Consider the following 13,716-nt stretch of genomic DNA (forward strand, 5'->3'; position numbering starts at 1 on the left):
GTCATGCTGAAAAACCAAATCTTCATCAGCATAAAGCTTTTCAGCAGATGGAAGCATGAAGTGCTCCAAAATCTCCTGATAGCTAGCTGCATTGACCCTGCCGTTGATAAAACACAGTGGACCAACACCAGCAGCTGACATGGCACCCCAGACCATCACTGACTGTGGGTACTTGACACTGGACTTCAGGCATTTTGGCATTTCCTTCTCCCCAGTCTTCCTCCAGACTCTGGCACCTTGATTTCCGAATGACATGTAAAATTTGCTTTCATCTGAAAAAAAGTACTTTGGACCACTGAGCAACAGTCCAGTGCTGCTTCTCTGTAGCCCAAAAGTGGCTTGACCTGGGGAATGCGGCACCTGTAGCCCATTTCCTGCACACGCCTGTGCACGGTGGCTCTGGATGTTTCTACTCCAGACTCAGTCCACTGCTTCCGCAGGTCCCCCAAGGTCTGGAATCGGTCCTTCTCCACAATCTTCCTCAGGGTCCGGTCACCTCTTCTCATTGTGCAGCGTTTTTTGCCACACTTTTTCCTTCCCACAGACTTCCCACTGAGGTGCCTTGATACAGAACTCTAGGAACAGCCTATTCGTTCAGAAATTTCTTTCTGTGTCTTACCCTCTCGCTTGAGGGTGTCAATGATGGCCTTCTGTACAGCAGTCAGGTCGGCAGTCTTACCCATGATTGCGGTTTTGAGTAATGAACCAGGCTGGGAGTTTTTTAAAGCCTCAGGAATCTTTTGCAGGTGTTTAGAGTTAATTAGTTGATTCAGATGATTAGGTTAATAGCTCGTTTAGAGAACCTTTTCATGATATGCACATTTTTTGAGATTTTCGGTTTTCATGAGCTGTATGCCAAAATCATCAGTATTAAAACAATAAAAGACCTGAAATATTTCAGTTGGTGTGTAATGAATCAAAAATATATGAAAGTTTAATTTTTATTATGACATTATGGAAAATAATGATTTTGTATCACATATGCACATTTTTTGAGAAGGACCTGTATATTAAAATACAAAAACATTACATGTTTATTGCAGTTTACTGCATGTTCAAATAAATATAGCCTTGGATAAGGATAAGAAGACTTGAATAAGAGACTTCTATAATCTTAGAAAATGCATAGTAACACCCAGTCAACCAAATGAAACACATTACTGTACCATATACTGTGCTCCCATAAGGCACCCCACAGCGATCGATTACAATGCACTGTAGCCACTAATGTCACTTCTGATGTAAACTTATTAGTTTTTTCATACGTGTGTAATTATTGTTCTTTTTTATAGACATGGGATATGTGGGTGTAATGGTGACTAATGGTCACACACCGAGCAAAGTCTGTGCTGCACATGCTCGTGACTCCAGTGAACGTTTATGTTTGTGTATGTATGCGGGCGCCAGGTGCTTAGCTCAGCATGACTGAGCCAGATTTTGGTGTTAAAGCACAGTTGAGCAGGCAAATCTTTGACACACCTCCTGCTCTCCTTGCTCTGTAAATAATCATCATCTCCTGTGAGCCTGCTGGAGTGTTCACCATGTCCTCTCAATGTGCATTCTGTCCGCCAGAATCTTAAAGGGGAAGTGTGTATTTTGTTTGTTAAAATACGTTTAGTAACACTTTATTTTAAGTTGCGGTACTTATGCGTAACTACTAGGGTTGTCAATCGATTAAAATATTTAATCTTGATCAACCGCATGATTGTCGTGTGTTAACTCGCGATTAATCGCACATCTTGATTGCACATTTCTATCAGTTGTAAATGTATCTTAAATTCACATGTTTCAAGCTTTTTAATACTCTAATCATACGGGTATGGACAAATATGCATGTTTTATGCAAATGTACGTTTATTATTAGTAAAACCATACATGAAGTCTAGACATTTATCAAAGGTAATAGAGGTTTATCAAAAAACTTGTCCATGTCTCTTAAGCCTACATTTAGAATTAGCAGTGATTTCTCTCATTTTAAGAATATACGTTAATAAAGGGAGGTTTTACACTGGTTTTACACTAGTTCTGAACAGGGCACAGTTTGTATGAGAAAATTGGTAATGTGGAAGTTTTCATGCGGACCTGGGAGTGCACCAGTACCACAAAAGTACCTGGAGGAGGTCCATATTCCACCAGTAGGAATATAGTGTGGCCCCTTTAAGAGATGCACGTTCCCTATTGAACTGCCGCTATCTTATGTGTGCGTGCGTGCGCCGAACTTTGCCACGATTCACATGAACAGTGTGAGAAACGCGGACTCGGGATTGCTCTTGTTCAGAAAAGTAACCTGCATATTTGTTTTAGCCGATTGTATTGTATTTAGTTCAATGAAACACATGTACTGTAAGCGGTGACCTCGGATATGAGCATGAGTGAGCTTGCAGTGAGGCCAGAATCACATGATTTTTTTGTTTACTTTTGCCATAATAATATGGTAAGCCAGTCAAATATACTGTATGGCTATGTAAACATCCTGCATATTTACACAGAAGGCAAACTTTACCAATTGGAATGACCAAACTCAGAGACACTTCAGTACTAAACAACTCTTCAGTAAACTAGCATATTTTCCACAGACTAAGGAAATTAGGTTGTTTGTGAAATATACCAGAGGCCTGCTTGGGAAAGAATGATGTCAGTTCTCTTTCTATAATTTTTTTGTGTGAAAACAACAACAAGCACCAATCTGCTTTGTCTCTCATGGATGCATATAGAATTGCCATCTGCCACATATTAGAAAACGTTTAATTGGGGATAAATTCAAAACAAATGCAAACCAAAGTGTATCAATACTATAAATGGAGTCCCCAATGGCACAGAGTAATACTATATTCCGTAGACAATCACGAATGCCTTCATTTCCACACACGAGAGGAAGAGCGAAATTCCAATTAGATTGAGGAATGGGCTCCGTGTTCTCGTGAACTTCACTGTGAAATGTGCATGTGGCGTGTTGTTTTCTGGAACAAAGGCCTAGTGAATTAAAACCCGCTGCCAATTTATAAACATGACAGAGTGGAGAGCGGGGGAATGATGGCAAACTGAGCTTCATCTGACTTGTGGATGCTTATTTTCCATCATCATTTCATGGCTGCATCATAAACTCTCACGATCTGGCTGTAAAAATTGCACTGAAAATGAAAAGTATTTGAAGGTAGAATTTATTGTTTTCTCAGTAACAAACCGTTTTTTACTGTTGACAGGTATTAACTAAAGTTTAGTCTTTTACAACAAACATTTTATGGTTCTTTAGTGGTGATTGTCTAGGAATTATGAGGGTTAATATTGATACCTTTTAAAAAAATGGGTTGGAAAGACATTTTTAATGGATTTGAAAGAAGTCTCAGTAAAAACAAAGTCTCAAAGTAAAACATTTAAAAAAATAACAGCATTTATTTGAAATACAAATCTTCTGTAGCAATATGTAAGTCAGTACTGCCACTTTTAATCAGTTTAATACCTTCACAAACAGGGCTTAGATCAAATCGGGATTAGGCATTGTTCAAATAGGATATTTAATTAGCATTTATAAACATGCCTTAGAGGAAGAAGAAAGAAAAGAAATACTGGTGTGCATTTTGAGACAAAACAATTTCACTGACATATTTTAAGATGTGTAAGTGCAAACTGCTTCAGTTGAAACCGGCACTAGGTTTAAGCTTTGTCAGTGAAACCGGGGGCTAAATAATTAAACTTACTGACCCCAAACTTTTGAACATTTTTATGATTCAGGGATCAAACCCCAGATTCCTAATTTTTTGTTTGTATGTGTATTTTTATGATTGTGTGACTTCCTTTCAGGTCTCTCCGGGTTCTGTGTTACTGATGCGAGTTGTGGAAGACTTCATTCATCTAATTGGAGAGGCTCAGAAGCCGTTCCAGAGCTTTCTGGTTGTCACCAACAACCTCAGTGAGTTCCCATAGCATCTACACAGTAGTCCCACAAATAAAGGTCATGTTGTCCTGCAGTGAACATCTCTTAAAAGTGCCTCCGTATCTGGTCCTGTTAGTAATTACCATTCAGCGAGAGCCGGTTTCGGCCGTTTCCAGTGACATCAACTTCCCCATGAAGGGGAGGAGAGGGATGAAAGACTGGGCACGCTCTGCAGACGACAAACTCTTCATCCCCAAAGAAGTCTTTACCTTGTCCTCCGATGGTAAGTAAAGCAAGACATGGTGTGTTAGTGCATGAACTCTGACACGCTGATAGATTGTTGCCTGATAAAAGAAGCCATATTATGCCTTTATACAACGTTTTTTTGGGGAGGTTACTAGAATAGGTTTTCATGCTTGAATGTTCAAAAAACAGCACCTCTCTTTGCAGTCTGTCAGTAAAACTCTGTTTAGTTCATGTCTTTATAAAGACACACAAAGTCCATCTGAAAAGTATAGTGTGCTCTGATCGGTTGACTGGATCATTGTGTTGTGATTGGTCAACTGCTTCGAGCACATTTCAGAAATGTCATGCCCTTTAAATTGCTATAATTGCAAGTTTCAACACTCTACTAATACAGCTCAACAAGGCCTCAGACAGTTTTTTTCTTTTTCTTCTTTTTTCTTATGCCTTGGACGGGCGTTATTTAAATGAGGATTATTGTGACACACACGTTCCCGGAAGAAAATGTAAGACTACAATCAAGGTGTTTCAGGGAGTTCAGAAACAGTGCTTATACTGACATCAAGAATGTGTTACTTAGCAGATGTTTTCCATGCTTAAACAGCAACGTTACACACTAAAGGAATTTGAACATTTCAAAAAGATTTTTTTAACATAAGTAAAAAAAAAAACATACTATCATGTTGTTGCTAACAGTCTGTGAGTTGCACTGCATCTCTGTATGCATCTCCGTCATTGTTATTGGTGAGATCACGTGTTGTCTGCAGCAACTCGGACTATCCCGTCAGGGTTCAGCTGCTTAAAGGACAACTCCGGTGAAAAATGAAACTAGGGTAATTAACACATGGTTACCGAGTAGATCATTCTCTGGGATGCGTTTTCATGAAAATCGAATGTAAATAATTGTATCTCTAAAAACAGTTTAGCTTATAACGCTATTATATGAGGTATTATATGCAGAGTAAGTCAAGTTAAATTGCTAGTTAATACCACTAACAAGGCTTAAAATAGCCTAACACTATCACGGTAGCATAATGAGGTCCCTACATGCAAGCCGAAGCATTGAGAACTTTGTCAGTGTACAAACAGTTTAATAAGAAGATACTTTATAAAGACAGTACATTACGCATGTACAGACAGGAGCCACCTTGGAAAACAGTCTCGAGCCACGAACACTGTTAAGTGAGCTGGTCGATAGTCGATAATCATCTTTCCAAGATGGTTTTGCATTCGGTTATATTTCGGTTTGCATGTAGGGACCCTCATTATGCTACCGTGTTAGTGTGAGGCTATTTTGAGCCTTGTTAGTGGTATTAACAAGCGATTTAATTGTATTTATTATACGCCCCACACACTCGCGTTATAAGCGACTCTGTTTTTAGAGATACAACTCTTTACATCCGATTTTCATGAAAACGCATCCCAGAGAACGATCTACTCAGTAACCATGTGTTCTTTACCCTAGGTTCATTTTTCACCGGAGTTGTCATTTAATGTGAACTGCCCTGGTGTCCTATTATGTTATAAGACTCTATTCTCTCTTCCCTGTCATATTTTACATTCTTTAACATCTTTCTCCTGACTCTTTTACTTTTCCCCGTCTCATTGCAAAGTTTTGGGTGTGTGCAACTATATTTAAATGTGGGAATTAGTTACCTAAATCAGTGATTTGTATTTGTATTGTGATTTGACATCTAGCAGCAACCAAATGCGGTTCCAGAATAGTTTAAATTGATGAATATGGAACGTGTTTCCACCGCTCTGAAAAGTTGATTTGTTGATTTGTTACGAGGCCTGGTTCCAGAATCAAATCACTGTGGGTGAAATTACTGAGGGTGCTCTAGTAAAGTGCAGATGTAGGCTAAGCAACTGCTCCACCACAGTCATCACTTTGAGCTATAATTGGAAAAGATTTTCAAAAAAGATTTTCTTATGATTTTTTTTCTATGAATCTATTTAACAACAACTCTTTACATGTATATAGTGCTTTTCTGGGTACTCAAAGCACTTTATATATAGAAGGGGGGGGGGGGGGTCCTCCTCCTCCTCCTCCTCCTCCTCAAACAGCACCAATGTGCACAATCCACCTGGATGATGCCACGGCAGCCATATTGCGCCAGAAAGCACCAGCTTATGGTGGAGAGGAGACTGACTGATGAAGCCAATCATTATATGAGGATGATTAGGAGGCCATGATGGACAGAGGCCAATGGGCTAATTTGGCCAGGATGCCGGGGTTACACCCCCATTCTTTTTCGCAGGACATCCTGGGATTTTTAATGACCACAGAGAGTCAGGACCTCGGTTTAACATCTCAGCTGGAGGACGGTGCTTGTTACAGTACAGTGTCCCCATCACTATACTGGGGCGTTAGGACCCACACAGACCACAGGGTGAGCGCCCCCTGCTGGCTTCACTAACATCCCTACCGGAGGTGTAAAGAGTACCTGAAAACCATACTTGATTAAAAGTGCAGATTCACTAATTACAAGTCACCAATTGCGATCTAATTTGAACAGTACTTAAGTATTTTACTCACACTAAATATAGGCTCAACACTGCACTAGCTCTCAACACCTGAGAGACACACCAGTGAAAATAAGAAACAATTGATTTGTAAGATGGGAAATCATGTTAATTTTCTAAAATGAAACTGAACACCTCAATATTGCAAGAAATCAAGGTCAACACAACTGCCTCAACTCACAAGTCTCAGTTAGGCGCAAGTGCACAAAAAGGCCATAAATAAACCAATATCACTCAAAAAGATCTTGTCAATATAGCAGATAAATACAATAATGTTAAGTAAAATGTTCTTGCAATGGATGTTTTGGTTTCAGCCTCATCACCAGCTGAAGTCATGAACTCATCTCATCAGTCCTAGTCAACACACAGACTACACATCCGCTAAACACTCCCAATAAATGATTATTAAAGCGCCTACATTTACACACCGCTGTTAATTTGAACAGAAAAGCAAGCATAATGTATGCCGGACTTGGCATGGAAGAAAGCATGCAAAGAGCGCTCCCTCTATGATCACTAAAAAACTGTCACTCATCTTCATTGTGAAGTTACCATCGAAGCTAACCTGATCTTATGTACATAATGTATGTTATACATTTTGCATGTCATAATGAGAGGATTTGCGAGCGTGCTGCAGTATGCACAGATCCATTCACCACTCAAAATAAAGTTTCATTTTCAGTGCTACCTTAAACGCTTCTGAATAGACATTGCATTCAAGAAATCAACAGATATGTTTGTGATTGGTTAGATAGCTCAACACTGCCAAACACATTGTAAATAGAAACCTCTGACGCTCTTTAAAGTGCAAAGACAGATATGTTTAGATCGTTTGCCAACTCTTTTTCTCCAATATGTTATTATTAGGGTGAAAACTGATTCTAGACCAGCAGTTACAGGGAGATTTTCCCTCTAAAACAAGCAGCAGCAGTCAGTGGTTTGAGTGAGAAAATTGGCCTGGGGAAATCTAAGCCTTGCCCAGCCCTACACACACTCCACCTATGGAATCCAGCATTTATATGCAGATGTCACTTCCAGCAGGCAATTTGCCGTCGGTCCTCTTAGCAGCAAGAAAAACAATAGTTTTTGCAATGCACAATATAGGCTGTAGCCTCAGAAGCGAGCCAAGACCGTTTCCCTTATAATCACTAATACTTGCCAATTTTTCAGTTCATCACACTCTCACACAGTTCCTTTATAATCAATGAAGCTGCCAAAAGACACATTACGTCTCTCACGTACAACTTCTGACTAACTTAAACACTTCTGATTGCCCTTTGTGTCCAAGAGATCAACAACTGTGATTGGCTACATTGCTCACCATTGCAAAAACACATGGTAAATAGATACTTTTGACGTTGTCCAGAGCACAAACAGAAAAATGCACTGGTTTGCCAAATCTGTTTCACCAATATATTATTACAGTTTCAACTGAGGTTCCTCTTGCTTACTTTTGAGGGTGCCTAGCATCCCCTAACATCCCCATAGAACCGGGCTGGGTTATTACACTTAATTTGTTATCCTGAATATGCATGTTTATATTGTTAGTGGGTACCACCTAAATTATAAAGCAGGGGTTAATGAAAGGGACAAATCCCATTCCCAATACATTTAGTGCTTGTGAAAGCACTGAAATGTAGTTTTTGCTCCCACCTCAGGGTTTTGAGAGAATGCAACATTTTGCAAGTAAATGTTAAAGTATTTAAATAAAATGTTTCCCCCTACATCATATTTTTCCTTGTCGCCTTAAGGACCCTGTACATATAAAACCAGCCTGTAAAATCATTTTATGTTAGCATGATTTGATCAAATTCTAAACCAAATGTTACTATTGTTGATTTGACATTTGCCATTTCAAACATCTTTCCCCATTCAAGTAGTTAGGCTATATATTAGTATTTTCTACATAGAAATGAGCTGCACAGCATTACCACGACGGCCATTGAGTGTTTTTTTCTGTGTGTACTGTACATTCGAACTTGTGTACTCCAGTAAATTACCAAATCTGTGTGTACAGTACAGAAAAGACATTAAGCGGTAGTTTGTAAAGACATTAAGATGTAGTGTAAGCTGGTAAAGTTAAGTTTAGCTGCATTTTATGTAGCCTTACAGAACCGAATGCAATCAGTCAGCGGTTTTGGATGAGACAGAGAACACGGTTGAGAGAATTGGAAGAATAAATGGGCCAATGAAAATCATAGTGATCTGCCAGCATGACAGGCACTCAATTCTCAGACTTCTAAGAAAGGGGGGGGGGGGGAAACAAGAAATATTCTGCCTGAGAGAATGATAACATGGATGTGGGCAGGGACGAGCTGGTTTGAAGACTGAAGAGAGTGCTGAATGAAATGAGAAAGAAACAAACGGACATCAAAGAAATGACCATTAATGCTAGTGTCTCGTCGAGTGTCTCAACAACTCCAGGCTAAACCATTACAGGCCACGGAGGACCGCCCAGCAGGAAATAACAAAAACTTCCTCTCTCGACACACTCCCCATTCTGCCCACTGCCATCGGAGATAAGATGGCTCCCTGGGCAGAGCTTTGTCCGGAACGTTTTTCTATAGAAAGAAGGAAAGGTTCATCATGGCCCTTTCTCAAAATAGCTTTGTTAAAGTGATAGCTCGGAGAATAGAGAGAAAATAGAAGTCTGGCTGCATTCAAACCAGACCAACAGGGCTTGTTGTGTGATTGTCATCCATTAACTCATAGTTTAACATGCAGTCAGAACCGCTGTGGAGTTGAATGGTATTTGATTTGCTGAGGCTGATGAGAACTGCAGTATTACAGGGTGAGTTACGTCATTCGTCTTTTGACGTCCCCGTTCTCATTGAAGGGGTAATGTACGCCCCCCTTATTCATCATTTGACAGCAAACTGAGCTAAAAAAAGGATTTTGTTGGTGTTTGGAGGATTCGAACAGTGAGTTTTCTGTGTAACTGGCTGATGTAACTCTTTTAAGGTTTTTTTTTTTTTGTTTTTTTTGTTTTTTTTGCATGATGTTCTGTAATAGCACTTATATAATGAATATATATAATTCATTATATATATATATACATATATATATATATATATATATATATATATATATATATATATATATATATATATATATATATATATATATATATATATATATATATATATATAATTATTTATTTATTTTTTAGTTTAAATTTCAGTTATTTTGTTATCTGATGTTTATCATTTTTATAAATGTTATTCCAGTTTTATATTTTCAACATTTTGTTTTAGTTTCTGGTTTTAGTGTATGATGTGCTATTATATAACATCATACACTAAAACCAGAAAAAAAAAAATATATATATATGTATATATATATATATATATATATATGCTTTTATACTGATAAAAGCAGATCAAATTTAAACTAAAATGAAAATTAAAGCTCAAAATGATAAAGAAGATAAAATATAAAGAGAATATACTAAAATAACAACACACAGTGCATTGTATTTATGAAGTGCATTTCACAATTAAAATTGTGAGTATTTAAGCATTTAAATGTTAAACATGTGTAATAAATGTTCTACAGTTCTAAACCATAAACGACTTTACACGTACAAATGACACATGCTAATGAGATCACGTTATCACGTTATGATACTCTCTTACAGGCATATTATTTTGCATCAGAGAGTATGCATATTATGTTCAGTGATTTACTCAGCTCTATTCAAGCTCAATTATTAAACCTTAAATTGCATAATGTCAGTGGACATTGCAGCAGTGATTCAGCCATGCTTGGCTGAGCTTCTCTTCATAAAATATGCAGTAAAATCCTCTGAAGTGCCTTAGAACAGATCTAAATGTTCGTTTTCCATCTTCATATGAACTTTGGATAGCTCAATATGACTTCCATTGTCACGTGAAGACAATAGAGCAATGAAATGTGGACTTGAGGCTCGTTACGTCACCTATTACTGTATCGCTTTCACTTCCTGTCCAAAGTATGTCCTCCATAAGTGAAATATGATGGCATTCACTCAGGGACGAGTCTTTCTGGAGGCCCACAGCATTTCGAGCAGAAGAGGAATTGGATGCGAGTGAGGAGGGATGGAAAAGAAAGAGGGCCATGATAAATAATGTCTGAGAAAAGAACAGATGATGAGGTGCATGTGGAGGCAAGGCACTCGTGCAAAGGAAAGAACAAAACAAATGAAATGAGAAGCACAGAGATGTGTGCTGCTGAAACAAGAGTATGAAGCCAATGGGGAGGAGTGGACAGATGGCCTGGGAACAGAACCGGTTGTCATATCTTTACGAAACCCCTTTCTTTGTATTTTAAATGTCAGGTTATGCTCTGGATCTCTCTAAGAGTTTTCTTAAATGCCGTTCATTTATATTCTACTTTATATTTTTGGTTCACTCAGCTGGGGTTCACTCAGCTGGAGCTGCTATTATAGTAATACATTGGTTTCTGATGTGATAATTTACCCTTCATATTTGAGTTTGTGGACAAATGGGATAGTGCTATTTTTTGTCCTATGTATTCAAAAAAACATTAAAAATGCTAGTAACTTAAAAAAAAAAACAGTATGCTTATTTTATGATGAATATGTTATTTTCATTTTTGAATTAATAAATATGATTTAGATTCATAATCACACACACACACACACACACACACACACACACACACACACACACACACACACACACACACACACATTTCAAGTAATCTGTGTTAATACGTTGACCTTTTTTGTCCTGTAGAATCAGACGACACACCGTATTTTGTCATCGGAGCCATCCTGTACCGCACCCTCGGCTTCATAATGCCCCCACCAAAGTAAGTCCAGTCCTTTAATGTGTGTGAATGCGTGTGTTTGCATGTTTTAATATATTTTTGAAATAATTGGAATTGAAATGTATTTATTTCAAGGACACTCAACATATGATTGACACCAGCTGGCAGAGAGCATGGACAATTATCAAAATGTGAATCTTCAGGGTTTGAAATTGATCCATGAATAAAAGCGGAACAATCATTACTGCTGTCTAGAAATGAGCTCATATGACTATGGTGCTTATTTGAAGGTCTTGACCTTACCCTTTATATTCTGATGGGAGGTCAAGAGTTCACACTACTTCCTAACCGGGGTTAATCTGGTAAAATGTGCCACCTTTTGCGGGTTCACTGGGCTGTCACGCTGTCCTCTGGGCTAGTTTTTAAACAGCAGCCTAAAATGGACACAGAGTGCTTTCTGTTCCTAGAATACCTTCTATTCCTGCTCTACCTGTTAATCCCATGATCCAGGCCATGGATATCCTAATGTTGTGCCCAGGGATGTGGCTCTTAAAACCTTAAATTAGCCACATTATACAGCTTAAATGCTGTATCTGCCCTGCCTTATCTCCCTCTGTTCTCACAGAGATTGACACCGGAGAACATTATTCCACTAGATTTACAAGGTGCAAGGTGAATAAACCACAAGTGTATTCTGGTGCTTTTCAATTTTGAATTAAGTTCAACATGATTTTATTTATTTTTCTGTGTGTTATCAGTTGATTTATGATATCAATTAAATGGTGTTTCAGTTTCATTTAGGTATCTAGTGTCAACAAAAACTTTAAATTCCATTTGCTTTAGATTTTTTTTTTTTTTTTTTTTTTTTGTGGTTGTTATTTAATTGTTATTTTTTTTATTTGGGTTTGATATTTTATTTTATTTATTTGTTTTTATTTGTTTTATTTTATAAAAAACATAGGGAGCATAGGGATGATTTTTTTCTTCATATTTATAGATACATAATGATACAGTCATTGTATATGCATTGTACTTATGGAAAATAGTCACGTTGTGCTCAGTAAGTGTAAGCTGAAACTGCATCCCAATTCGCATACTATCCATACTAAATAGTACTCGAAAATAGAATTAGTGTGTCCCAAGTCATAGTATGTTGAAAAGAGTATTCAAAAGATACCCAGATGGTTTACTATTTCTGGTCTGAATTCGATGTACTGATCGATGTACACTCTTAACGGCTGAAATTACCAAAAACCCGTTGCGAGTTGAACGAGGATTCGATTAGAACTACAAACGCGGATAAAAAGCGTTGAAAAACTACAAACATCATGGATGTGTTTAACGTGTTAATGTGTTTTTTCACTGTTGTCCACATTATATTTCACCTGCAGCAATATTGTGCAGCAACTTTTGTAATGACACGTTTGGCCACTAACTTTTAAATGCATTATTATATTAAAACTGCAAACACACGAGGAGAGTCTCTGCATTAAAGACACACACATGGCAGATCAACGTGCGGCTACATTTCTCTCCGATACGGTAGAATATTAAACTGAATGTGGAGGATTTTAACTGTGACGAATCTGACGATGATTGACGGGGCAGTTAAACGATGACGGGATGCAGATAACTAAGCGACAGAGTCCGTTAAAGATGGCGAAGTAGTATGTCCCAAAGCTTGCATACTTTTCTGCTACACACTCAAAAGTGTGTACATACTTTTAGGACGTAGTATAAGTAGGTGAATAAGTATGCATCCTATAGTTTTTATAAATTCTGGTTAAAGGACAACTCTGGGGGATTTTTAAGTTTATCTTGATCGTTATACCTTTGTGAGTACAGTCTTTATAAAAAATAAAAAAAACACAGATTGGTGCTTGCAACACGGAGCTGTTACAGTTCATGCCCAGAGCCCCCACTCAGCTAAAACGGCAGCTATGGGGGCATACACGTAAAGGGAGTCTCTGTGCCTCTTAACAGACACAAAATGCACTTAAAATGTCTGTCCAACATGAACCTGTCCCTTACATGACAACGAGATGCATTTAGCCACTTATAGTCATCATTGTTTAAATTCACCTAAATAGTGTTTTTCACGGCTAGCTGTATCTCACGCTGAAGTCCCGTGGGAACGCAGTTGTAGCCAGAAAAAAGGCAAATAGTCCAGTTGGGAAGAGTGTTGTGTGTGTTAAGCATGATTATTTTATTACTGCACATCTTTCCTCAAGTGTGCCCAAATAGAAGGATAAATAAAGTTTACTTTACTTCCTCAGTGGCTGCACCCGTCTTCGACCACGGAA

General features: G+C 38.1%; 1 protein-coding gene across 4 annotated transcripts in view; it reads left to right on the forward strand.

Annotated features, from left to right (window-relative positions):
- adgrb2 (adhesion G protein-coupled receptor B2) overlaps positions 1-13,716 on the forward strand; it is a 394,976-nt gene that overhangs the window by 237,499 nt on the left and 143,761 nt on the right. For all 4 annotated transcript variants that reach the window (XM_067426444.1, XM_067426445.1, XM_067426446.1 and 1 more), the window contains 3 exons: positions 3,802-3,910; positions 4,011-4,157; positions 11,380-11,455. In XM_067426444.1, the coding sequence (XP_067282545.1) occupies positions 3,802-3,910; positions 4,011-4,157; positions 11,380-11,455 (332 nt within the window). The remainder of the gene's footprint in view (positions 1-3,801; positions 3,911-4,010; positions 4,158-11,379; positions 11,456-13,716) is intronic.

The sequence above is a fragment of the Pseudorasbora parva genome, chromosome 19 (assembly GCF_024679245.1).
Source record: "Pseudorasbora parva isolate DD20220531a chromosome 19, ASM2467924v1, whole genome shotgun sequence".
Lineage (NCBI taxonomy): Eukaryota > Metazoa > Chordata > Actinopteri > Cypriniformes > Gobionidae > Pseudorasbora > Pseudorasbora parva.